General features: G+C 50.0%; 1 protein-coding gene across 33 annotated transcripts in view; it reads left to right on the top strand.

Annotated features, from left to right (window-relative positions):
* NCOR1 (nuclear receptor corepressor 1) overlaps positions 1–27,994 on the top strand; it is a 1,832,391-nt gene that overhangs the window by 1,170,620 nt on the left and 633,777 nt on the right. For all 33 annotated transcript variants that reach the window (XM_085649294.1, XM_085649293.1, XM_085649281.1 and 30 more), the window contains one exon: positions 2,845–2,985. In XM_085649294.1, coding sequence (XP_085505420.1) covers positions 2,845–2,985 — 141 coding nt within the window. The remainder of the gene's footprint in view (positions 1–2,844; positions 2,986–27,994) is intronic.

Raw genomic sequence — 27,994 nt, 5'->3', positions numbered from 1 at the left:
AAGGAAATGCGCTATGGATGAACTAGTCAGGCAGATTTGCGTCCGCCTTTCCGCCTCTCCCACTCATACCACTGGTGGTGCGCAAACTACGGCAACACTCACTGACTCTCATTCCAGTTGCTCCAACTTGGGCCAGACAACTGTGGTACACCACATTACTGGAACGGTCAGTAGTTCCACACCAAAGATTACACCTCTCACCACGCCTCTTAACCCAGAACCGTGGAGAGATCAGACACCCGGACCCAGCTCAGCTCAACCTTGCGATCTGGCTTCTGAAATCTGAGAATTTGGTTACCTTCCTCCGGACTGTATGAACGTCATTAAGGAAGCAAGACGCCCTACCACTAGAGCCTGCTACGCAGCCAAGTGGAAATGATTTGTGATATATTGACATAACAATAACATCAATCCCCTAGATGTGTCTATCCAACACATCATAAGCTACCTGCTACACCTACAAAGGTGCAACTTAGCCTATACGTCTATTAGGCCACACCTTGCTGCCATTGCAACATATCTACAAAATAGACATTTATCACCATTCAGGGTACCTTCCATCAAAGCCTTTATGGAAGGACTCAAAAGGATAATTCCTCCCAGAGTTCCACCCTTACCTGTGTGGAATTTAAATATCGTTCTCACAAGACTAATGGGATCTCCCTTTGAATCTCTAAGTAAATATGAGCTACAATTCTTAACATGGAAGGTTGCTTTCCAAGTGGCCATAACTTCTCTAAGAAGAGTTAGTGAGCTACAAGCACTAACTAGTCCGGTACCATTTTACAAATCCATCACAATAAGGTTATTCTCCCAGCTAATCCGAAATTCCTACCCTAAAGTCATTTCTCCCTTCCACCTTAATCAATCTGTAGTGTTGTCCGTATTCTTCTCGCAGCCACACACAGTCGCAGAAAGAGTTCTTCATACTATAGATGTTAAAAGAGCATTGCTCTATTACATTGAGAGAACACAACCTTTTCGAAAAACTAAACAACTTTTCGTTTCTTTCTCACCACCACACAAAGGCAATCCCATATCAAAGTCTGGGATAGCCAGATGGATTGTTAAATTCATACAAATTTGCTACCACAAAGCAAAACATACTTTAACTGTTCCTCCTAGAGCCCACTCTACAAGAAAAATAGGGGCTTCTATGGAATTTTTAAGGAACATTCCATTAGATGACATCTGCAAAGCAGCTACATGGTCTACACCCCACACGTTCACAAAACACTATTGTGTAGATGTGCAATCAAAACAAGCTAGTGTGGGCCAAGCTGTACTCAAAACCCTATTTTAGACTACTGCAACAGATACTGGTGGCCTCCGCTAAGGAATGGGACTGCTGTACAATCTATGCATAGTGTGTAATCTGCAGCTCATATGCCTCGAACGGAATATGCTACTTACCAGTATGCATCTGTTCTTGGCATGTAGAGCTGCAGATCTACACACGCCTCTCTGGCTTCCTTTATCTGTTCGAGTTTTATCTTATTTGGATACAGCATACAAGGGCATCTTCCTATTTCTTACAAAGCTCCATCTTTCCCCTGCTGGTGAAAAACAATCTGAGGATGGAGCCGATGCCCATGCGCACCATGATCCTAAGGAAGAGTCACCTACCTCGTGACTTCCAAAGACTTTCCAGGACAAAAACAAGTGAAAACATCCGGGCCCAACACCAGATGGATCTATGCATAGTGTGTAGATCTGCAGCTTTACATGCCAAGAACAGATGCATTCTGGTAAGTATCATGTTCCTTACTTACCTTCAGTAATGATTGTTCTGGTGGATACAGTGTCTATCTGTGGATTTCTCACTGACCTACCCACCCGCCTCCCTGTTGCTTGTCTGAATATACGAAACAGAAATCTATTAGGATATTATGTATTCTTTGCACATGTCATATATACATCTATCTATGATGTTATACTTGGGAATATGTAATTACATTTGTGATGTTGGTTTCACCCATCTGCCCCAAAGGCACGGGAAAAAAATGGGTGGAATCTGACAGCACGCCAATGAGGGCTTCTAATGGCTCCAATTACATCACTCAGAGCTGCGTGCGGAGTCATGGGCATTTTGATGTCCTCGTGGGAGAGCTGTCAATTTTGGTTGGAATACTGGTGCATTGGGATATTCAAAAGGTGAAGAACCTGCAGGTAGATACTGTATCCACCAGAAAAAGTGTTACCGTAGGTAATTAGCTTGTTTGTTGCTGTAAGTAGGATCCCTAGCTTGCAACTCAGTCATTTATTTATTGTTAACTTTTCAGCCTTTATAAGTAGTTTTGTAATTGTGATTTGTTAGAATTCTAGTCATCTCCTTGAGAAAGTACTCCAATTTGCTTTATAGACATTACCCTGTGCAGCAGTGAAGCAAAATCTGAGTAATTGTTATACAATGAAAGGCGGAAAGAAAGGAAGGAGGCTTTTTGTGAGAGCTAGAGCAGAAATGTTGGAAAATATTTGAGCCACCTATGTTTCAATGGAAATTACCCTGACTGGCTACTAAATGTGAATTAATATGACAGTATTTCAGGTGCATTTATGAACAAAATACTGGTTGGTCATCAATTAACTCTCCATAGAAATTCAGACAGATCTGTGCATTGACTAGACTTTTTTTGTTTGGGGAGGTAGAATCTAATGCAAAATATGTATGGTAACGTTCACTTAAGCCTCCATGGGCATGGAAGCATCGAGAATACATATATATATACACAAAAGTACCATTTGATGAGAACTGAACAAGTTTCTAAGGCTCATCAATGCAGGAAACTTCTCTCGTGTTTTTTTTTCCTCGTTTGCTTTGCCTAATTTTTTCCTATTCACCAGCCATCAAAAACACAAGGGAAGGCACCAGGAGTCCTCGGACACCTCATGAAATGAACATGAAGAGAACCTATGATGCTATGGAAGGCAATCTAAAGCATGGCATGCCAGTCAGAGACACCCCAGTGTCTGCCCCAATGGAAGGTACATTCTTTCTAAGATTTTCTCACTTGTGAAATAGGGGGGTTTGATGAGCTGTATGTGTGGGTAGGTATGGGCTGAATTGGCTGTTTATGCACACTCTCACGGATATTTTTCTTTATATAGACAACTAGGATTTTTGTATTGCAAGTTCAGGATCAGGAAATATTGAGTGTGAGTGATTAATTGTATCCCTTATGGTGCTTTTTATGAAGTGATCTCAGCAAGCCACTTATGAGAAACTAAATTCCCAAGACACGTAAATAGCACCAACTTGTCTAACTGGACTACGTTTTACAGGGATCTTTAAGTTCCTAGATGGACTGAAATGGAAATAGTGTTTAGATCTAAAAGGATGTGTGTGTATGTATATATATATATATATATATATATATATATATATATATATATATATATATATATATATATATAGTTGTGTGTGTGTGTATGTATATATATGTATACACACACACTCTCACTCACTCGGGAAAAATTACAATAGTTTAACTTGCATTCACTTGTGAATTTGCCTTTTGGGGAGAAAGAAAGCAGTATCCCACTGCGTGAAGGTGACCAAGGCAGGACTGAACATCATTGATTCCTGTTTGGCCTGCCGGGGTGCCTGATGAACGTAGCCAGCAAGTCTGGGACAACACATGGTGTACAAGTTTACAAATCACTGCATTTGCACTCGCAGCCTGGGGGCACACAACCTGGCATGGAATGAGATGCAGGAACAGCGCACTTTGAAGCTGAGGAGTGGCCTGCACAGTACTCCAATGGGAGAAGATCAATCAAAATTTAAACTGGTCCCCAGGTGTAACATTGCTGCTGAACAGATATGTGAGAAAGTGCACTCTTTCTTGCATGGTATGCCCCGACTTTTTGCTGAATTGCTGATGTGCTTTGACTGAGTGTGCCCTGGGCTCCTACCAATCAGGTAACCAGGGCCTGTGTTCCTTCCCTAAAGCTGCATTGAAGCCTAAACCCAATTGGCATCTCTGGCCACATGTCAGCCCCTGGTAAATGGTACCATAGGTACCTAGGGAACTGTGACCAGAGAAGGCCCCTAAGGACTGCAGCACTTACTGTGCTACCCTTAGAGGCCCTGTACCCTGACACACACACACGCACACTGCCTTTGCTGAGTGTCTGGGTACAGAACAAGATAAAGAGTCTGTGAGAAGTTGGCCTGATGTATGATGTCACTAGTTATAGTGTACACCTTATATCAGTCCAAATACCCTTATGGTGATTGGTTGTAAAGTCAACCTTATAGACCAGCTATCCTAGTGGTAGCATGGACAAGAGCAGTCTTAGGCTAAACTCTGAATGGCATGTGAAGCCAGCTGTGATACCATATATAATCCCTTGAATACCAAATGAAAGGACACCACAACAGATATATATATAAAATAAAGTATTTATTCTAAGCAAACCCTCAGCACTCTTTGAGTTTAGAGGTAAGTACAACACAGTCTTATTAATGCATACAGTAAGTCACACAGGTAAGTAATACAGTTAGGCCCTAGGGGCCACGCAAACCATATACTAAATAAGTGGTATAAGAACCACTGTCACGGAAATAGAATAGGCCTAGGCCTAGGGAATCGCTGGGGCTACACTACACTAGCGTTAGTTAGGAAGTGGGAGGCCCACGGGATTCGTGTGCAGAGTGGAAACACTCACGCGTAATGCGTAAAAGTCAATAGCAATGTTACAGTTTAGAAATAGATAGATTTAGGACACTTCCGGAGTAGCTAGGAAGTTGAGACTTGAAAACTAGACACTAGGATAGTCACTATCCTGATGAGCACCGGAGTACCCAAGTTACCTAGCCCACAGGCTGCGGGTGCATAGGGGTGAAGATGCGTCGTTTTCGTCGTCGACTCCTATGGATGCCTGAAGAAAGATGCTGACAGGCAGTCAGGGGGGAGTGTCCGGTGGATCCCAAGGCTGGGATCAAGAAGAGGAGAAACCTGCAAGCAGAGGGGACAGAGTCAAGGTCACTAGCCAGTGACCACGTGGAACCAGGAAGGAACCAGGCGATGTCGTGAAGAGTTGCAGGTGAAGGTGAAGCTTGTCGCTGCAGCCAGGAGGACCAGGAAGCGTCGAGGACGACCAGGACCAGGAGGCGAGCTGTCCCACGAAGGCTCTTGCTGTCGGCGGCGTCGAAGTTGGACTAGGACTCACCAAGCCTTGGCAAGCGGAACCCACGAAGAACAAAGGACTTGCTTCTGGTGCAGACCAGGAAGGTCTGGGGTGCTTCTTCTTTGCAGAGAAGCGGGAGCCAGTCTGGAGGAGCCAAACCAGCGCAGAAGATTTCAGGGAGCGTCGTCACAAAGGCCACTAGCCAGCGGGCAAGCAACCGGACAGACGCGGCAAGCAGGAAAATGCTGAAGGGCCCCACGCAGGACTCGTGGAGTGTGGGGGGCTGGTCTTCGGTGCAGATGGTGCTTGGGGTTGGGGCTTCTCAATCCCCGGTGCACAACTTCGAGGGTACCTCAGAAGCTGCGCTGTAAGTTACTAGCCACTTTTCCCAGGTAGCCGGTCCCACGTCGCTCGTCGCCTCCACGGATCTCAGCTCTGCTGCAGATGTGGATGAGGGTCGGAGAAGTCTGGAAATCAAGGCTCTGGTCGGGCTCTGCAGTCGGTTCCTCGTAGAACGGTCGCAAAGCAAAGGGTAGTCTCTTGATGGTGCCTGTTTGCACAGGGTAGCCACTCCTTGGCTACAAGGGAGATTCTTCAGTCTTCTTCTTTCGTCGAATGTCGAAGGTCCAGAGTTTCTGTTCAGTTTTGCAGGTTCAGGATAATCTAAAGTCTTGAGGCCCAACTCCCACTCTTATACTAATCTGGGGGGCTGGGATACCTGCTAGGTCACGCCTTATGGGTGGGACCTGGGAGGGGGTGGTTACACCCACTTCCCTTTGTCCAGTTTCGCGCCAGAGCTGGGGCTGGAGTGCCCCAGCGCCGGTTTGAACTGGACTATGCAAGGAACACCTTGTGTGCCCCAGGCATGTCTCATTCCTTTCAGCCCACCCTGCCCCAATACACTAAAGGCTGTCTGGGGAGGTGCTAGCACCTCCCCAAGCAGGAAACCTATTGTCCAGGCCTCCCTGGCTGGGATCACTCCCAGCAGCAGGAGGTCAGACTTGTGTCTGTGGCAGCAGCATCCATTTTGTGATGCTGAGGCTTTGGTTAGAGATAAACAGCAAAGTAGGATTTTAACATGTCTCTCCCTCTAGAAGGAAGGAATAATATCCTCATCACCAGAAATGGTATGGGGGTATTATTCCAAAGTGTTAGACACCTTACACGACATGTTTTGATAAAGCCAAACCATAGGTACCATAACCGTTTAAGATTATAAGGCACTTTAAGAGTATATGGTAGGCTATATCATAGAACAGCTATAAGGACATGGTTCCGAAAGCTGCAGACAGGCTCAGCTCATGCTAGAGCACCATCTCACATGTTACCAAGCACTCTGCCTCCAGGATTGTTAAGGCCTGCCATAGGAGTGACTGATAGGTACACATGTGTCTATATATAAGGGTAGATATAGGCATACTATATCTAAGCAAGGGGTGATTACACGACCTTGCCCCAGCTGAGTGATCAGCCAGTTGTGTCTGATTGGAAGGCCAGACCAGGGGTGGCATAATACATGCTGCAGCCCCTGGGAGGCCTAGGGTACACCTATGCCCTGGGTACCTAGGGTACACTGTACAGGGTCCAATAAGGTGATCCTTACCAATTGTGTATGTACCTAGGGTACATGGAGTCCATTTTACAGAGAGAGCAGACAGCCTGAGACCCTGAATGGCAGGATCTCAGGCCAACTAAGTCGAAAAACCAGCTAGACACTAGGCAAAAAGTTGGGGGTAACCATAGTCAGATATCCACTTTCCTACAGAGTCGACATGGCACACATCCCTGTGTGCCATGCCCACAAAACACTGCCCTGGCATACATCAATCACCCCTCTAGCTGGGTGCCCTATGCCAGTGGTGAGGGTACAGGTGCCCTGTACCCCTACAATGCCCAAGTCCATTCCTGGGCCCTGTAAGTGCAGTGCTGCCATTAAGAGTATATGGTGCTGGGAGGTTGTCATTACGAACTCCACAGCACCATAATGGCTACACTGAAGACTGGGTATCAAACTTCTCAGCACATTAAATCCCACACTGGCATCAGTGTGGATTTAATGTAAAATGCACCACAGAGGGCATCCTAGAGATGCCCCTGAAAAACGACTAAGTACAAGTGACCTGACTGACCTGCGCAGGCTGCCACCACCAGACAGGTTTCTTAACCCCTGGGTCGAGAGCCTGCTGCTCTCGGGGGCCTGAAACAATGCACATCCTGGGACAAGGTACCAGGCCTCCTCCCCCAGGATGTGCAGGGTTCACGAAGGAGAAGCTTCAAAGGCATGCCGCCTTTGTGAGTCCCCACTGGTTCTCTTTCTCTCCCCCCTCCTCCCCCTCCACTTTGGGCGGGAGAAACAAGTGAGGAAGAGAGGTGTGCCCATCTCTGCAAACTCCACCCTTAAGGTGGGGGAGGCGAGGTGAAGCACAACATCAAGTCTCCGCCATCTTGAGGATGGGGGGACCCAGCCAACCAGGGACAGGCTCCTGCCCCCCTCCCGTTGCCCATTACCTACCTGTAACACCCCTAAATTTAGTATTTAGGGGGCACCCTGAACCTTCCTTCCTCAGATCCAGCAACCACAGGAAAAAGAAGAGAAAGACGAGAAACCGTGCAAAGCTAACAAGATGACGACGCCCACTGACTTGGCCCCAGCCCCACCTCGAACCTGCTCCTGCAAAACCCCGGCGTGTCCAGCGGACAGCAACTCAAAAACCCCAGAGGACCTGCCTGCCTTCACTTTCTAAGCTGTTTCTCCCGTGAACACCGGACGTGTTTGAACTGCAGCTTCTGGTGCCAGCCAGGACCTGCCGAACCCAGCCCGAGCTCAAGTGGAAAAATACCACGAGGAGGTCCCCCCGACGATCCTGACCCGAGATCCGGCAACCCCTGACCTGCCTCAAGCCTCCTGACGACGCCTGCAGCCTCAATCCAGAGGACCACCCCCCCCCCCCCCCCCCCCCCCCCCCCTAATGTAACAAGAGCGGGTAAGAAAATCCGATGTCCCAAAGCACCCCTGCACCCGACGCCCCACGGCCTCGTGTGTCCAACCCAGCGGTGCCTAACCAACCCTCAACATCCCAACTTACCCCTCGAAGTGGTGGTCACTCTTAGAAAATCCTCGTCCCCGAGCCTGCAGATAATCTCCATTGAAAACAACAGGGCACCCGACCTGAAAACAGCACCCTGCACCCGTCCGCCCTAGGGCCGCTGAGGGTGCCCCTTTGGTGCTAACTTCGTCCCCAACTTGCCCTGAGCTTAACCCTAGGAGCTTTGCTCCCACACCCCCATGGCCTGCTTGCCACCAGCCGGAGTCCCCATATCCTCCATAGGATAACATTGGGCCTCAACACTCTGCACGCGGCCACCCTCGTGCCACTGTGTGAGAAAGTGCTATCTTTCTTGCATGGTATGCCTCCATTTTTTGCTGAATTGCTGAATGTACTTTGACTGAATGTGCCCTGGACTCCTGCCAATCAGGTGCCCAGGGCCTATGTTCCTTCCCTAAAACCTCAAACACAAATTGGCAAACCCTGGCCACATGTCAGCCCCTAGTAAATGGTACCCTAGGTACCCAGGGCCTTGTGACCAGGGAAGGCCTCTAAGGGCTGCAGCACTCAGTGTGTCACCCTTAGAGGCCCTGTACCCTTACACACACACACACTGCCCTTGCAGGCTGAGTGTCTGGGTACAAGACAAAACAGAGTCGACATGGCACACATCCCTGTGTGCCATGCCCACCACCTACACTGCCATGGCATACATCAGCCACCCCTCTAGCTGGGTGCCCTATGCCAATGGTGTGGGCACAGGAACATGAGCCCCTACAGTACCCAGGTCCATTCCTGGGCACTGTAAGTGCAGTGCTGCCATTTAAGAGTATATGGTGCTGGGAGCTCGTCAAACACGAACTCCACAGCACCATAATGGCAACACTGAAGACTGAGAAGTTTGGTATCAAACTTCTCAGCACATTAAACCCACACTGATGCCAGTGTGGAATTTAATGTACCAAGCAACCCAGAGGGCATCTTAGAGATGCCCCCTGAAACCTAACCTACAATCCACGTCTGTTCTGAGGCTGCCTAGGCTGCCACACAGCAGACATGTTGCTGGACCCCTGGGTAGGAGAGCCCCTGCTCACCGGTGTCTGCAACAATGCACATCCTGGGCGAGGTGGCATGGGGAAGCTTCAAAGGCATGCCGCCTCTGTGAGCTTCCCCAGGCCACTGCAACCCCCCACTCTGGCGGGAAACTTGTCCGGAAACCCCAAATAAGGACAGGGGATGTGCCAGCCTGCCAACCCCTCCCCTCAGGTGGGGGAGGCGAGGTGAAGCACATCTCCGGGCTCTCGCCATCTTGAAGATGGGAAGCCCTGCCCAATCAGGACTAGGCTACTGCCCCCCTCCTACAGGAGAGAGGCAGGATAAGGGGGTACCCACCCCAGGACAGGGACCCATTGGTCCCTGCCCTTCACCTACCTGTAACGCCCCTATTTAGGGGCACCTTGAAACTTCCTTCCCCAGATTCCAGATTCCAAAATCCGAAGAAGAGCTAGAAGAAAGAAGACCTGCCCTGCAGCTGCTAAGAAGAGGAAGACGCCAACTGCTTTGTCCCCAGCCCTACCGACCCTTGAACCTGCTCCAACCTGGCATCTCTTGTGGCCAGCAACCTCACAAACCCCGGAGGACCTGGCTACCTTTTGACTCGAAGCCACTGGGACTCCCATGAGTAGAGGCTCTACTCAAAAACTACTTCTAATCCCTGGCAACAGCCCGGAACCGCGAACCCAGCACACTCTGCACCCGCCAAGCCTGGCCTGTGCCGGAGTGAACAAAGACCACGAGGATGACCCCACGGCGACTGTGACCCCGAGTCTGGCACCCAAGGACCTCCCTCGACACTCCTGAAGAAGCCTGCAGCCTCCGAACCAGGTGCCCCAACCGCGATCAACAGAGGGTAAGATTTCCCGACACCAAAAGGCACCCCTGCACCCGCGGCCCCCTCTGTCCAATCCCGGGGTACCTACCTATCCTCCAACTACCCAACTTACCTCTCGAAGTGGTGGTGGCACCTGAAGAATCTTCGTCCCCGAGCTTGCAGTCTTTTTCTATTGAAATCAATTGAGCGCCCGAAGGCTCAAAAGCACCCTGCACCCAGCCGCCCGAGTGGCCCTGGCAGTGCAACCTCTACACCTATCTACTTCCCCACTTGCCCTGAGTAAGTGACCAGGAGCGCAGCTCCCACAGCCGCGTGGCCTGCTGGTCAGCAGCCACCAACCAAGGCCCCCCTACCTCTCATGGGATAACATTGGGCCTAACTCTCTCTGCACCCGGCTGCCCTTGTGCCGCTGAGGGTGAACCAACTGTACCTACCTGACCCTGGGAGACCTCTGAGTCTATGCCCAGAACCTTAACTCTGCCAGTCGAGTACTTACCTTTAAACAGATAACTCAATTTTCTCCATAGGGTAACATTGACTGGCTTTTCCTGAAATTTCTTCTAAGTGTGGAGTTTTCAAAACTTAAAATATTCACCAAAAATCAGCCGAGTAACGAAAACGAAAATACTCACCTGCTCTTAGGTGAGCTCCAAGTGATGGATCTTGGTGCCCAGCACTGACTCTGAAAAATACTTAAAACTGTACTTACCAGTAACCCAATTTTCTCCCTTAGGAAATCATTGACTGTTTTTCTGTGAAATTTCTTTTGTGTCAATTTCTGCAAACTTTAAATATTCTTTAAAAATCGTATAATATCTGAAAAGGTAATTACTTACCTGGTTTGGATAAAGGTCCCAGTACTGAGTCTAGGCACCCAGTACTGGATTACAAAAGTAACGAGAACATACTATACCTGTAACTTGAATGTTCTGCCATAGGGATTAATTGACTGTTTTCTATGAAATATTTTCGAAGTGTCAACTTTTAAAATAGCAAAATATTGTCTAAAAATCATCACAGTAATTAAGTCGACTTTTATCACTTGATTCCAAGTATTGACCCAGGACTGACTCTAGGATCCAGTCCTGGAATTCGAAAAGTAATCCTAAAAGTAATCTGTGGCAAATAACTTGAAACTTCCATTCAACTCAATTCATTATTGTGTTTAGAATTGTGTTGCCTATTGCAACCACTTGTAACTTCCCACAAAAGTCAATTGCATATTGCAAGAGTATTTATATAAAGCATCTCATTCTGAGAAAGTATATTTTAATACCTATTGTTGGTTCTAAAATAAAACCAGCATATATTTTGTATATATAAACCATTGGCCTAGAGTTCAGTTATTGAGTGTGTGAGACCATTTGCTGGCTGAGTGTGTGCAGCAAATGCTTTACACTGTCCTCTGATACTGCCTTACTGCTCGACCAAGCTACCACTTTAGAGAGTAAGGTTATATCTAACTTTAGCCTCTGCCAAACCTCTGTGGACTGTGGACACTGTATACCCTGTACCTATTTGGGAACAGTATATACAGAGCCACTTTCTCACACACTGGGGGTGCAAAAACAGTGCATCGCTGACCCTGGGAGGCCCCGGAGTCTTGCCCCAGAACCCTAACTTCAAAGACCGAATACTTACCTCGAAACCGATAACCTGTTTTTCCTCATAAGATAACATTGACACTTTTTCTCCCAAAAGTTTTGAAGTGTCGACTTTTGAAAACTAAGAATATTCCTTAAAAATCGCACAAATAACCTAACCAAATTTTCTCAACTGTTTGCAGGAAAGGTCCCAGTGCTGAACCTAGGTGTCCAGCACTGAGTAAGAAAAGTAACTAAAATGTAACTAACCTGTGAATTGGGGGTTCTTTGTGAAAAAGTTTCTAAGCATCAACTTTTGAAATACAAGAATATTCTTTAAAAATCGTACAAACTACAATAACGTAATTACTTACCTGTTTTTAAGTAGATTTCCCCGTGCCGAATCTAGGAGTCCAGCACTGGATTCCAAAAGTAACACAAGAGTAACTTATCTACTAAGTGAATTTCCTCCCATAGGGTAACATTGGTGATTCTATGTCAAAAAGTTTCTAAGTGTCAACTTTTGAAATGCAATAATATTCTTTAAAAATCGTACCTCTAACAAAAACGCATTTACTCAAATGTTTTCAGGCAATGTCCCAGGGCTGAATCTAGGATCCAGTCCTGTGGTAACAAAAGTAATCTGAAAGGTAATTAACTGCATTTTACTTAAAAAGGCCATTCTTTCTAATGTACAGTACCTGCAAATTGTTGCAAACTGCTTACTTAAAACTGTAACCAATACCAGTACAAATTACACTGCAATTCTGAACTGTGTTCATACAAGTAATTTACTACTGAAAAGTATTTTTTATGCTTACCTGCACCAGCCTTACTTGGTTCCAGAAATAAAACAGCAGTATATTTTTGTATACAAAACAATTGGCCTAAAGTTCAGTTCTTGAGTGTGTGAATTGATTTGCTGACTGAGTGTGTACATCAAATGCTTAACACTGTCCTCTGATAATGCCTTACTGCTCGACCAAGCTACCACTTTAGAGAGTAAGATTCTATCTAACTTTAACATCTGCCAAACCTCTGGAGACCCATGGGCTCTATACACACTGTACCTCACTTTGCAGTATATATAGAGCCAGTTTCTTACACCCGCCATCCTTGGCTCACAACTCTCTGGTTCCGCACAAGAGGCTCCCTCAACAGGCCGGACCTTCTCATGCAAGACCATGGAGAAATCAGGCATCCAGACCCCAGGTCTCTCAACCTTGCGATCTGACTCCCGAGGTCATCGAATTTGGATACCTTAATCTTCCACCTGATTGCATGGGCATTTTCAAAGAAGCACACAGACCTACTACGTGGGGATGCTGTGCAGCCAAGTGGAAAAGGTTTGTGTTCTATAGCGACTCCAAATATATTGATCCCTTAACCCCTTCGCTGCTAGGCCTTTTCCCCTCCTGTGCTAAGCCTTTTTTGGGCTATTTGGGGTAGTGCGCGCTTAGGGCCCTGTAACTTTTTGACCACAGTAGGTATCAACACCAAATTTGCGTCCTTTTCTTCCAACATCATGCGGATTCTAAAGGTACCCAGGGTTTGTGGATTCTCTTAGAGCGTTCCCAGAAATTAGTCAAAATACAGCAAAATTTTGTTTTTTTTTGTGAAAAATGGGGAAAAGTGGCTGCAAATGAAAGCGTCTGGGTTTTTCTCTGCAAATGATATCAAAAAAGGGTTTGTGGGGCTGAAATCACCATTTCTCCAGCTTTTAGGGAATGACAGATTTTTGTCAGAAATCCAACTTTTTTTACACAGTTATGACATTTTTCTGGGACATACCCTATTTTTGCAATTTTTTGTGCTTTCAAACTCCTTCCAGATAATGGTAGAAATGGGTAGAAAAGCAATAATGGATCTCGGAAAGCTATACATTTTTGAAAAGTAGACAAAATTCTGAATTCAGCAAGCGGTCATTTGTGTAGATCCATCAAGGTTTCTTTATAGAAACTAACAGTTAAATATAGGAAAAATTAAAAATTAGTTGAAAAAAGCAGCCTTTTGTGTCAACGTTTTCACCTGTAACTTCTTCTAATTATGACATCTCTTAGAAAGCAATGTACCGTTACATCCGCTGGACCTTCCTGGTTGTGGGGATATATAGGACTTGTAGGTTCACCAAGAGCCCAACGAACCCAGAGTAAAAAACTGAGCAGCATTTTGTAATGTTTTTTTTTTTCTTCCGGGTATATAGCAATTATAGTGTGAAAATGTATACATGGAAAAATTGGTATGAAAGACACCTATGTGTTTCTGAAATGGGAACAAATTACAGAGTTTAGAAACAGTGCATATTTGCACATTTTCGAAATTGGGAATACTCTTACTTGCATGACAATTATTAGTCATTTTTCAAAATGACTTTTTTTTTACACAATGTCTTTCATTTGGAAGGGAGAAATGCATCAAAAATCAATAGGTAATAACAGTTGCTTTACAAATCTGAATTACCCTAAGTCTCCCGATAAAAATGGTACCTCACTTGTGGTAGGCATAGTGCCCACAACAGGAAGTGGCTCAAAACCTAAGGTGAACACACCACATTTTACACATTTTTTGCGAACAGTCTAGCTGTAGTTTTTGAACCCTAGCTCTGCCGGCACCTAGGGAAACCTAGCAAACCTATACATTTTTGAAAACTAGACACTCAGGGGAATTCAGGATGGGGTGACTTGACTGCCTCCCCCCCACCATGATCTGTTACCCAGAATCCCTTGCAAACCTAAAAATTGACACAAAAAACCACTTTTCCCCCACATTTCTGTGGTGGAAAGTTCTGGAATCTGCGTGGATCCACAAATTTCCACCCACCCCGCGTTCCCCAAAGTCCTACGAGAAAAATGGTACCTCACTTGTGCGGGTCGGCCTAGTGCCCGCGACAGGAAACGGCGCAAAACACAACGTGGTCACACCTCAATTTTGCAGTGAAAAATGACCCTTTTTTGTCAAAGTGACTAGCTGTAGTTTTTGAACCCTAGCCCTGCCGGCACCTAGAGAAACCTAGCAAACCTATATGTTTTTGAAAACTAGACACCCGGCGGCTTCCAGGGAGGTATGGCTTGCGTGGATCCCCCAACGTTTCCTTACCCAGAATCCCCTGCAAACCTCAATTTTAGCTGAAAAAATCACTTTTTTCACACACAATGGTGCCTCACTTGTGTGGGAGGCCCAAGTACCCGCGGCAGGCAAGGGCCCAAACATTTTTTTGATGGGCAATGTAGATTTCGCCTCACAACGTTTTGGGCCCTTGCCTGCCGCGGGTACTTGGGCCTCCCACACTAGTGAGGCACCCTTTTTACCGGGAGACCTGGGGGAACGCTGGGCAGTGCTAAATTTGTGTGAGCCCGGTGATGCCACAACTTTCCCACACCAAAATGTGTGAAAAAAGTGATTTTTCCAGCTAAAATTGAGGTTTGTAGGGGATTCTGGGTAAGGAAACGTTGGGGGATCCAAGCAAGCCATACCTCCCTGGAAGCCGCTGGGTGTCTAGTTTTCAGAAATGCGTGGGTTTGGTAGGTTTCCCTAGATGGCCGCCGAGCACCGGGCCAAAAACACAAGTGACCCCCCTTGCAAAAGCAGGTGGTTTTCCAATAGGCCACTTTGATGTCGCCTCACTACGTTTTGGGCCCTTGCCTGCCGCGGGTACTTGGGCCTCCCACACAAGTGAGGCACCATTTTTACCGGAAGACCTGGGGGAACGCTGGGTGGTGGTAAATTTGTGTGAGCCCGGTGATGCCACAACTTTCCCACACCAAAATGTGTGAAAAAAAAGTGATTTTTTTTTCCGCTAAAATTGTGGTTTGCAGGGGATTCTGGGTAAGGAAACGTTGGGGGGATCCACGCAAGCCATACCTCCCTGGAAGCCGCCGGGTGTCTAGTTTTCAGAAATGCATGGGTTTGGTAGGTTTCCCTAGATGGCCGCCGAGCACCGGGCCAAAAACACAAGTGACCGCCCCTTGCAAAACCAGGTGGTTTTGCAATAGGCCACTTTGATGTCGCCTCACTACGTTTTGGGCCCTTGCCTGCCGCGGGTACTTGGGCATCCCACACAAGTGAGGCACCATTTTTACTGGGAGACCTGGGGGAACGCTGGGTGGTGGTAAATTTGTGTGAGTCCGGTGATGCCACAACTTTCCCACACCAAAATGTGTGAAAAAAGTGATTTTTCCAGCGAAAATTGAGGTTTGCAGTGGATTCTGGGTAAGGAAACGTTGGGGGATCCACGCAAGCCATACCTCCCTGGAAGCCGCCGGGTGTCTAGTTTTCAGAAATGCGTGGGTTTGGTAGGTTTCCCTAGATGGCCGCCGAGCACCGGGCCAAAAACCCAAATGACTCCCTTTCCAAAACCAGATAGTTTAGACATAATTATTGGTTTGTTTCTACAGCGTGAGAATTTTGGAACAGTATTGCAATGAAAATGTGGCATACATTTTGAGGTTTGCAGGACATTGGGGATTAAAAAACTTTTTGAATTCACAAGAGACATCACCATGAACTCCCAAGGGTTTTCAACAATATCTACAGTTGGTGGGTTATTCTTACATGGAAAGTACACCTTGGCAGAGAAACTAAAGACAGATTCCTGCACAACCATCTATTCCTCAAACACACACATACTGGTTGGATTTGGCACGAGGGCGAGTCATGGTTCAGTGTATTACATTTTATTAACTAGAGATTTCACAAAAATGAAATGCACTGTCAATAATTAAATTCACAAAAAACCAAACCAATGACTCTCAGCTCGTGAGCTGTAAAGCCACGTCAAGGCACCAACCACTTTACAGGCCATTCACACACCTTTCATACGTGATACAAACAAGACCATTCGCACCACCAGGCACAAAATCAAAACACATTACAAAATTCACAAAAAGGGACAAGGAACACCCTGCTTCAGAAAGACAAATATTACTGCACAGCCATCTAATCCTCAAGCACACACACATACTGGTTGGATTTGGCACGAGGGTGAGTGATGGTTCAGTAGATACAATTGTATTAGCAAGTGATTTCACAAAAATGAAAAGCACTGTTAATAATTGAAAGGGCGAAAAACTGAACCATTGACTCACAGCTCGTGAGCTGTAAAGCCACGACAAGGCACCAACCTTTTTACAGGCCATTCATACACCTTTCATACGTGTGAGACATACAAAACCATTCACACCGCCAGCCACGGGCCCATCACATAATCACATAACAAAACTCACACCAGCACACAGCGCCATTCAAGGGCCCATCACTTTCACACGCCCACATTCCTGACACAGCAACTACACAAGCTGATGGATTGTGTGGAGTGGCACTCAGCTAGCAGTGTGTATAGTGACCAGCAGCAAGTCACTACTCACACACAGCCAGCCGAGCGCCAGTCCACACAAACCGCTAGCAGAGCGCCAGTCCACGTACACCGCTAGCCAAACACCAGTCCAGGCACACCGCCAGCCTAGGCACACCGCCAGCCAATCACCAATCCACGCACACCGCCAGCCAAGCTCCAGTCCACGTACACCACCAGCCAAGCACCAGTCCACGCACACCGCCAGTCCACGCACACCGCCAGCCAAGTATCAGTCCACGCACACCGCCAGCCAAGTCTCAGTCCACGCACACCGCCAGCCAAGCACCATTCCACGCACACCGCCAGCCAAGCTCCAGTCCACACACACCACCAGCCAAGCACCAGTCCACGCACACCGCCAGTCCATGCACACCGCCAGCCAAGTACCAGTCCACACACACCGCCAGCCAAGTACCAGTCCACACACACCGCCAGCCAAGCACCATTCCACGCACACCGCCAGCCAAGCTCTAGTCCACGCACACCACCAGCCAAGCACCAGTCCACGCACACCGCCAGCCAAGCACCATTCCACGCACACCGCCAAGCAAGTGCCAGTCCACACACACCAACAGCCAAGCGCCAGCCTACACACACCGCCATCACATTTAGGATTTTTAAAGACAAAAATAAAAACACAAACAAATCGCAACTTGATACAAATCTACAAACACAAAATCGCCAACTAAATACATTGCACTAACGCCAACCTTGAAACAGAATCAAATTTTCAAAAGAATACAGACCAGGCAGTTCACTTTACCACTCATGAATGCTCCCAAAAATTCTTTTGCGTGTGGTATGCTCTAAAACAAGCCGGACATACAGCCCAGGTTTAGAAGGACAGTCGGGGCAGTACATACGAATCTCCTTCCGCATACCTCTTCGCCAACAGACTCTACATCTCCTACTGGGAAAATCTTTTGTGGGTGTGGGAGGAATGAGATCAGGAAAGTGGCGATCTCTCAATCTAGCAACATCCTCCACCACTCCAACTCTAGGAACACTTGCCTGTTCCACTACAACAAGGCTGCCTATTACAGACTCCTGAAACTTAGCAAAAGTCATCTTTGACTCAGGGCAAGAATCCTGGAACACAACAAAAGCATTCAACATTGCCAAGTGGAAAAGATGGATAGCCAACTTCTTGTACCAAATGTAAGCCTTACGAAGAGCAGCGTAAGGTTCCAACCTCTGATCTACTCTGTCAACACCACCCATGTGCCTATTATAGTCTAAAATGCACACAGGTTTACGCACTTCAGCGACCTGACCCCAAACAGTCACAGGTGCAGTGCTTTCATCATGGATGGTAGTCAGCATGTAGACATCTCTCCTGTCTGAAAACTTCACAGCAAGAAGCTCCTCGCAACGCAACGCAACGCACTGCACTGTCCCCGCACAAGCTTTTGACAAACCAGTTCTTTTGGGAAACCTTTACGGTTAGAGAGGATTGTGCCACAAGCAAGTGTCCACTTTGGCCAATTCCCTGAACAACCGCACACCAGTGTAGAAGTTATCTACATATAAATGGTGGCCTTTGTTAAAAATTCCTCTACCAAGTTCCCACACAATTTTCTTAGTCACTCCAAAAGTGGACGGACAACCAGAGAGGTTAATCCTGGATTCCTTACCGGTGTACACCCTGAAATTAGAGACATATCCAGTCCTACTGTCACACAGCATATACAGCTTAATTCCATAGCGTGCCCTCTTACTAGGAATATATTGCCTAAAAACCAAGCGGCCCTTGAACAACACCAAAGACTCATCCACTGCAATTTCTTTCCCAGGAGCATAGATCTCAGAAAATCGATCAACAAAGTGATCAAGGACAGGCCTAATCTTAAAAAGACGGTCACACTCAGGGTGATCTCGTGGCAACGCTAAACCATTATCAACAAAATGCATCATCCGAAGCAGAAGCAAATACCTGTCACGACTCATGACTGCCGGAAAAATAGAAGTTGCCATCAAGGGACTAGTAGACCAATATGAAGACATTGATGGCTTCCTTAGTAAGCCCATCAAAAAAAGTTAAACCCAAGAACCTCTTCATCTCTTCAAGATTTATGGGAGTCCACCGGGTAGCTCTAGAGTGTGGCTTAAGACTGGCACTGTAGTCCCTCAAAAACTGTTCGGCATACAAATTAGTCTACTCAACAATCTCTGCCAAAAACACATCGTCCATAAACGTCTGAAAAAAATTTATCGGCAAAAAAATTTCAGTATTCACTCTACACCCTGGAACACCAGTAAAGTCTGGCAATGCCGGCTGCACCATGCCAGGGGCAACCCAGAGGTCATCACTTTCAAAAGGAAACCTTGCAGCCCCAGCCTGCAGCCCAGATGCCTCTTGCCGCACTACACCAACGGGAAGCCTTGCAGCCGCAGGCTGCAGCCCAGAAGCCTCTTGCCGCACTACACCAACGGGAAGCCTTGCACCCCCAGGCTACAGCCCAGATGCATCTTGCCGCACTATCGGCACATCAGACTCCTCCTCTAACACAGGCACTTCATCCGCACTAAGAGTATCTTCATCATCCGATGACTCCATATGGAGAGAAAACTCACTGCCAGAATCGTCCCCTGCCTCCTCTCCCTCAGATGCAGAGTCAGTCTCTGAACCATGGTCAGAGGAAGACTCAAACAGCAAACCAACAACCTGCTGAGCAGTAATCCTGCGGCTAGCCATTATACTTTCTAAGATAGAAGACTGCACAAACAAGTCGTCAACAACAACCAGCAATGTGCAAACCAAGTAAGTAAAGAAATGTGTACCTTTGTCACAAAGATCAATGTACTCAAAAGCTATAGAATTCAATTACAAGAGACAGCTACACTCGCCAGAACCTACTCTGCAGTGACACAGCAAAAACCAACGATATCCGACTAGAAAGAAGAAAAAAAACAAATTACTCAGAAGACAACAAAATACACATCGAGCACAAATGCAAACAGTTTTTGACACTCAAAAACCAAACGTACTGCTATTATTACACCATTTACAAAAACAAAATCATGCAGAGAAATCAAAATCATTTACATTGCACAAAAAAAAGTCTCTTACCAAACTACACAAACAGCAGAACCACCAGTAACGAAACGGCAAACTGGAAAGAGCAAAAGCCTTCACCTAGAACAAAAAAGTAAAAAAAAAAACATTGCAATTGCAATTCACAAAAAATATAATAATAAACATTATAACATGCTATGTTACTACCCAAATGGTCAATTGGGTTGTGTGCCAGGTGGGGCAGAAAACAGCAGGAAAAAAAAAGGCTACTCTGTCCCGGGGCGGGTGGGCAAACACATATTATAAAAATTGCACCCTGGAAGCGACCCTTGCCCAAGGGGTCACTTCCATTTTTATTTCAACTAATTCCCTGGTGTCTAGTGGGCTTTTCTGTCCCCCCTGGGACCTGAAACGGCTACACAAAAGACCGATCTACCCCAGGGGAGGGCAGAAAAGTCTTGAAAAATATTTGGGCCCCCAGGAAGCGACCCTTGCCCAAGGGGCCGCTTCCTTTACTCAAAAAAACACATCCCTGGTGTCTAGTGGGCTTCTCTGCCCCCCCCTGGGAGCGGATACGGCAACAAAATCAAACCGATCTGTAAAAGTCTTACAAAAAAAATGGGGGCCCAGGAAGCGACCCTTGCCCAAGGGGTCGCTTCCTTTCCAAAAACAAAGCATCCCTGGTGCCGGCATTCCTGCAGCACGATCGCGACGCTGTGCGCGATCATGCTGCATGAATGCACTGTATTGAGACATCAGGGGAGATGAAATACTCTTTCCTCTCCCCGATGCCTCAATCACTAAGAAAATCACCCCGCGGCCCCACCAGCCAGCAAAACTCACCTTCTCCTCTCTGGGACGCCTGGAAGCAAATGGCTTCCAGGTGTCCCAGCGCTTCCTGATGACGTCGGTGCACGCTGACGTCATGGGGAGGCGTGGGGGGGGCTCGGGGGTGGCAGCAGAAACTCTTCCGCTGCCATCCCCCTCTGTGGGGGCAGGATCGATGCCCCAGGGGGGGAGCGCCAGCACTTCCCCCAGGGGCTGTGCTCATGACGGAGCGGTTCCGTCATAAGCACAGCCCAACCGATACTCGTGACGGAACCGCTCCGTCATGAGCATCGAAGGTGTTAAAGGACACAGTGCAGGACATTCTCTGCTATCTGCTTCATTTGCAGATTTCCGGCTTAGCCTTCTCCTCCATATGGCTACACTTGTCTGCTGTGGCAGCTTACCTTCAGAATGGACAACTTCTGAATTCTAGTTTATAAATCTTTTATGGAAGGGTTAAAAAAAAATGGTAATTCCCCCTCGGGTCCCACCAGCCCTTACATTAAATCTCAACAGTGTTCTAAGAAGACTGAAGTGTCCTCTGTTTGAGCTCCTCCATTTCTAGTCACTGTTATTTCACGCAGGCGTGTCAATGAGCTGCTGGCATTAACCTTAGAAGTACCTTTCTTCCAAGTTCCTAGGGCTAGGGGTGTCCTTCACACCAATCCTAGTCTCCCAGTTCTAGCAGTAAAAACAATTCTCACAGCATATGGGTCATCTGATAGAGACATCGAGCCGCAAATTCCTTAACTTAGAATATCCCCAGGCGTCAGACTGGATCCGGAAAATTCTTTGCAGAAGCACCTCTGCACGCCGTGGGACGGCGCGACACGACCCCGCCCTGACGTCGTCCACGTATGTGACATCAGCGAGGTCATATAAGTCCCTCCCGGTGCGCTGACATCAGTTTCCTTCTTTTCCGCGTGCAACGCGGATCTGGAGTAAGCGGTTCCTCTCGCCTGTTTTCAGGCCCCTTTTGACACATCGCGTCTGCAACCGTGTGCGAAGCCTTCGGGCTTTAAAACCTGTACATCCTGTTCGCAAACCTCCGCAACGGACCCACATCTTATCTGTATATGGTATCTGATAAAGACTACTAGCCGCAGATTCCTTCTCGGAGAATTATCCCCAGGTGTGAGACTGGATCCGGAAACTTTTTGCCACAGCATCCCTGCGCGCCGGGGGCGGGGCAACATCACGCTACTCCGCCCAGACGTTGTCCGTGTACGTGACGACAGAGAGGTCACGTAAGACCCGCCCCGCCCACGTCAGTGTTTTTCCTTTTCCGCGTGCAACGCGGATCCGTTCCTTGCTGCGGGCCTGTTTAAGGCCCCCTTTCTTCCATTCTTTTTGGTGGAACAGTGTGCGAATGCCTTCGGGCTTTACATTTTGTGGGCGTCTTATGTCGGCGACGGACCCTCCCCTCATTTGCATGTGGTGTTTGGGGGAGGATCACGGCACCACAGAATGTGCGGCGTGCCAAAAGTTGAAGCCGAAGTTGCGGCGGGAGCGCCGAACGAAACTTCTCTCGGCGCGTCTCTCCAGGTCGACGTTCTCCCCTCAGCCTGCTTCTGCGGACGGCTTCAGGTCCGGCTGTGGTCGTCGTCCTCGCCTTTCTCCGATGTCACGTGAGCGTCGCTCCCCGGTGGGTAAGTGTTGCAGTTCGTCCCCGGGGGCTGGTTTCTGGCCTACCGGGGGCGTGGACTCTCCGCGGGTGATGCGGCCCCGCGTGTCGTCCTATCCACCGTTTCCCGGTGTTGGGTCATCGAGAGTCCAGATGTAGACTTACGTGGGGGCTTTGCAGGCCTCGCTGGCGTCTCCTCCTTCCCCTCCTGGGGCATTGGCGGATCCCTCGCCTTGCGCACGGCCCTCCGCGGCGCGGCCGGTGGCAACTGAGTCGGAGGATGTGGTGCTGTTGGGATGCGGCTCCTCTGGGGCACTTCCTTCAGGCCACGGCGTGTTTGCCTCGCTGCAAACCCCGCGGGGGTCCCTGTGGTGTCGAGGGAGGTCGCCGGGGCTCGGGTCGCATCCCCGAGCCCCTCTCAGTCTCTTGGCAGGGTGGTCCTGTCTAAGGCCGAGGTGACGCCGCTACGGCGCCGGCAGCAGCTGGACCGTGCGGAGCTACAGGGGTCGATGGACTCCTGTCCCGCTTCGGGTCGAGGGTAGACCCCTCATCCCTCTCCGGGCCCCTCTCGTACCTCCTCAGAGGCGGCTGCCTTGTCGGAGGGCGAGTCGGAGGTTGTATCGTCTTTGGCGCCGCCACAGGGGTTGCCGGGCGACCTTCGCCTCCTTCTGGGCCGCGGCCGGTGGAGAGCTTCGGTCCCCTCCCCGGGCCTGTCCCGTTCCCCCACGCAGGTGGTTGCCTCGGCAGGGGTCGGGCTGGTGCGACTGCGGGGCCGTTGCGGCTCCAGCTCTACTCCGTTCCCCGCTCTGGTCTCTGGTTCGGGGTGACTTGGAGGTCCCTTGCCCGGTGACACCAGATGGCGACGGTGTCCTGCCTCAAGCAGCGGACTCTACGGCTCCGCACAGAGGTCGTACCGCGGATTCGTCTTCGGACGCTCCTTATCCGGAGGCAGGCTGCATATTGGTATCGTCCTCCCCGGAGACTGGTCGCCGTGTGGTGTCCTTTTCACCGGCGGCAAAGGGCAGCTCCACACCCTTCCTGAGGCTGGGGTGTTCGTCGGAAGAGCGGCTAGTCCCTCATTCTTCGGCTCCTCCTGACTTCCAGGTCTGGCCCTTGCCCGCCCTGCTTGGCCTTGGGGACGGCCGCCTTAGTTTGCAGCCGTCGCCCACAGAGGAGCTGCTTTCTCCACCGCGGGGCCCTACGGATGCAGGTGCGGCCTTCGCTCACGCTGTGTCCACGGCTGTGGGCATCCAACGCATGGGTGACCCGGTGGCTCACTTTACGGCGGACCATCTGTCCTCCACCAGAGCTCTGGTGGGAGGGAAATCTTGCTTCCCTTTGAAGGTTCGCTCCTTTCTGCCTTGACAGGGGCTTGGAGGCGTCCTGCCTCCGGGGACCCGTGCCTCCACATCTTCTGCATCGCACCTTCTGACGCCGCGTGACCCGGCGTGCCTGTCAATTCACCCCTCAGCCCCCGGCCCCCTTCTGCGGACTGCTTTTCCCTCCCTGCCGCCCCTGTTGCCTCCGCCGTCCAGAGAGGCCCGCTGGCTGGACACTTGAGGACGCAACATTTTCTCCTCAACCAGCGCGGTCCTGCGGGCCCTTAAAACCTTGTGTGTGCTGGCTAGGGCCTCCTCCTGTTTGTGGGACTCGGCTGAGTCTCTGGGGTCTGCAGCGTCACAGGAGTCTGCGCAGGTGTATTTGCGGCACCATGCATTGGATAGCCGGGAGATTGCGGTTTATTCTCCGCTCTGGACGTCTGAGGCGCTGGGCTGGGCCATGGCTTCCTCAGGCGCTCTCCGTCGCCATGCTTGGCTTCGGGACGGCGTCTTCCCCGAAAAAATTCGGGAGAGGCTCATTGATCTCCCATTTGATGGCAGTCTGTTGTTTCATCCCCCGGCTGACTCCGCCATCCAGAGGCTCTTGCAGGTCTCCGTCCTCATCCTCCTCCTCTGTCCCCTCCTCATTGACTTCTGAGTTAGGGTTGCTTCTGGGCCTTCTTAGGCCGGCTGTTATGATTGTGGAGTATGTTTTTCTGGCCGTTTACGTCCTTCCTTGGGACTTTGGCATTGTTGACTGCTGGACGGCCCTTTTGTTGTTGTGTGTGAGTTCTGCAGGAGTTGTTGCGCAGACTTGGCCCAGAGATTGGGCCCTCTGCTTTGCTTGGGCTGCTGTCAAGCCTGTAGCGGAGGTGCTTTTTTTCCCCGTGGTTATTTTGTTTCTTCCTCTGCTGCGGAAGTTCTTCCAAAGAGGGTTCCCATATCTTGGGACTTGACGTGCCCTATGTGGGGTTATGGTAGCTGTCATATGGCTTGCGCTCTGCTGGAGTGTTTCTGGTCACCTTCGGGTACCAGTTCTCCATGGAGTTTACATAGGTTGCTTTTGCTTCCTGAGGTCTTATGCTTGGCCACTTGTGGTGGTGGCCCGGGCCTCTCCTCCTCTCCCTGCTTCCGTTCTGCGGTCTGGGATGTCCCTGTGTTCTCCCTTGCCAGGCGTTGCCTACTTGGCCTTCCTGGGGCCTCAGGCTGTTCTTCTTCCTTCTGGCCTTGATTGCCGATACTGTTCTGGCTGGCAGGCTGCTCTCCATCTGGAATGGGCTCGCCTTATTCTCCTTAGTTTCCTTGGGCCCTCTAGGCTTCTTCTTCTTCTTCTTCTGTCTTCCTGTCTTTGCATTCGGCGGAAGCTATGTTGCCTTGTGGGGGAGTGGGGTGCTTCAGCCTCTCCGTCCTTGCCCTTGGTTCCTCTGCTATGTACGTGCCTCTTCAGCCTTCTTTCCCTCCTACGTCCCCTTGGGGTCGGTGGGGTTCTGCTTGTGGGGGTTCCCTTGGCCTGGCAGGGGCGAGGTTCTACTTGGTTCACAGATCTGTTCCCCTGTGGGGCCCTCTGTTCTGCATTGGCTGGTGGGGTCCTTTCGCAGACCCTCCTTCCCAGGGGGTATTGCTAGGGTATCTATTCTACGTGAAGGAATCTGCGGCTAGTAGTCTCTATCAGATGTGCGAGTTACTTACCTTCGGTAACGATGTATCTAGTAGAGACGATTCTAGCTGCAGATTCCTTCACGGCCCGCCCTTCATCCCCTATTCTGCGAGGACCCTTGGGTTGGTCTTCGGTACTTGCCTTCCGGTGGGGGGCTGTGTCTCCTGTGAGTGCCTTCCTTGTTCTTGACGGGTGGCTCCGTCTGGGGGAGGTTTATTCCTCCCTTGGTTCTTTGGAGGATGGGGTTATGGTGCCCTGCTGCTCTGGCTACTCCAGGTTTGGGGGGGGATTGCTTCTATCCTTGTCCTCCCTCCCCTCCCTTCCTTCCATTGCTATCCTCTGGTTTGAGGGTCCTCTGGCCATGTCTTGCCCTTGTGGGTGGTTCCCCTCTAGGTTGGGGTGGCTTGAAGGTTTGTTGTCCCCGTCTGTCTTGGGACTGCTCCCATTCCTTGCTCAGGATGAGGGGGGTGGGCTTCCTACGTGTGCCATGACTTTTATGCCTCTTCTTCGCTTCGGGGCACAGGGATGGGAGGTTGTCTATGTGCGGGCAGGGTGGCTGCGCAGGTTTCTGCTTGTTGTTCTTCTTTCTTCTTTCCCTGCCCTTGGGGTCTGCGGTGTTTTCACTACCCTGGTGGTGGTGTTAGTCACCGTTTCTTTCCAATTTTTCTGCTCTTTGCACACTGTTTCCATGCTCTCACAGTTTTTATTTGGTGGTTCCGCGTTGTGGTGCGGAAAAGTTCCCCGAAGAAAACTGACGTGGGCGCGCCGGGGCGGGTCTTATGTGAACTCGCTGTCGTCACGTACGCGGACGACGCCTGGGCGGAGTCGCTTAAGGTCGCCCCGCCCCCGGTGCGCAGAGATGCTGTGGCAAAAGCTTTCGGGATCCAGTCTCACGCCTAAGGATAGTTCTATGTGAAGGAATCTGCGGTTAGAATCGTCTCTACCAGATACATCGTTACCAAAGGTAAGTAACTCGTACGTTTGGGCGAACACCATGACTCGACAGATTGCAACGCCTGCCAATACCTCAAGCCGAAGGCCCGGCGGTAGCGCCAGATTAAGCTCCTTTCGGCTTGACAGTCCCGGTCGGAGTCATCTCGTCGCCGGCAGTCCCCTCTGGTTTACAGTTGCGGAGTCACTTGCCTTCTGGGTCCCGGAGACGTCATTCACCCCTTCTGGGTAAGTCGCGGCGCATGTCGCCAATGTCCACGACCTCGCTTATGCCTGCTGTCGGGGGCGCTATTTCCCAGAGCCCTCCGGACGTGCGCCCCTGGGAGTCGCCCATCCCCTATCCAGGCACAGGGGCAACTCGGACCCAAATGGAGGCCTATGCCGCGGCTTTGCAGGCCTCCCTTGGGTCTACTCCTGTCCCTGGGGCGTCCTCGGGGCCTCCGCTACTTGCAGGGTCCCTGACCGACTCGCCGGTGGGTTCGCCCCTTGCGCCAATTAAGCTCTTGCTCCCCAGGGACGAAGGAGAAATGCTGTTGTCAGGGTCCCCCGTCTACGACCCATTCCACCCCTGCCGCGCCGCATAGTCCCATGGGGCTCCCTGTGCCATCGCAGGTGGTTTCTGTTGCTCGCAGCCTTGCTTTGATCACACCTCGGCCCTCCAGACAGGCGGTCGCCTGCCTGGAGCTGAGGTCGGTGCCGTTCGTGGACCGAACACTTGCGTCGTCGGGGTGCGGCCCGGCGGGGTCCCTCTCTACGACCCATAGCACCCCTGACGCACAGTTCTGTGGGGCTCCCTGTGGCATTGCAGGTGGCTGCTGGTGCTCAAAGCCTTGTTTCAAGCACACCTCTGCCTTCTGGAGAGGCAGCCGCCTGGCCGGAGGCGAGGTTGGCGCCATTACAGCGCCGGAAACTCGCCTTCCCGGCTCCGACTCCAATTCCTACTTCGGAGTCGGGGCCTGTTGTGGTTGAGTCTGAGTCGGCACCGGGGCGGCGCCGGAGGCTTACTTCCCCGGCTCCGACGCCATCCCCTTCTTCTGAAGCGGGGCTTGTCGTGGTGGACGTGGAAGCGGCGCCGGATGAAGCGGACTCTGCACTGGATGGAGCGGCCTCGGCACCGGATGGAGCCGAGTTGGCGCAAGACGAGGCAGGGTCGATGCCAACCAGAGTCATTTTGGTGCCACGTCGTCGCTGGGTTGTAGACTCTTCTCCAGAAGCTTCTGCAGAGAGTTTGGCGTCTCCTTCACATTCGGCTACGCCGGATCTATCCTTGCAAGTGCCCTCCTTAGAATTTATGGACCCAGCAGGATCCCCGCCTCCCCAGGAGTCCCGACGGGACCCCCATTCGTCAATGGGGCTTCCTTCTTTTGGGCATTGGTCGCACCCTCCGTGTATTGGTAGTCTAAGTTTACAGCCCTCGCCTACTGATGAGGTGCAGCGTTTCTTAGAGTATTCTCCTTAGCCACTCGTGTTCTAAACATGCAGCCAGCTTCGGTCCCCTTGCCTGTGGCACCTCTGCTTGGTGTTCTTCACCATGGGTTGGGGAATGTGGAGCCGCTTCCGTCATTTGAAGCTTCTCTTTATGACGCCCTTTG

This window comes from Triturus cristatus, chromosome 3_2 (assembly GCF_964204655.1).
Source record: "Triturus cristatus chromosome 3_2, aTriCri1.1, whole genome shotgun sequence".
In the NCBI taxonomy this organism is placed as follows: Eukaryota; Metazoa; Chordata; class Amphibia; order Caudata; family Salamandridae; genus Triturus; species Triturus cristatus.
The sequence above is the reverse complement of the archived record's forward strand: the minus strand, read 5'-3'. Positions and strand labels throughout refer to the sequence as shown.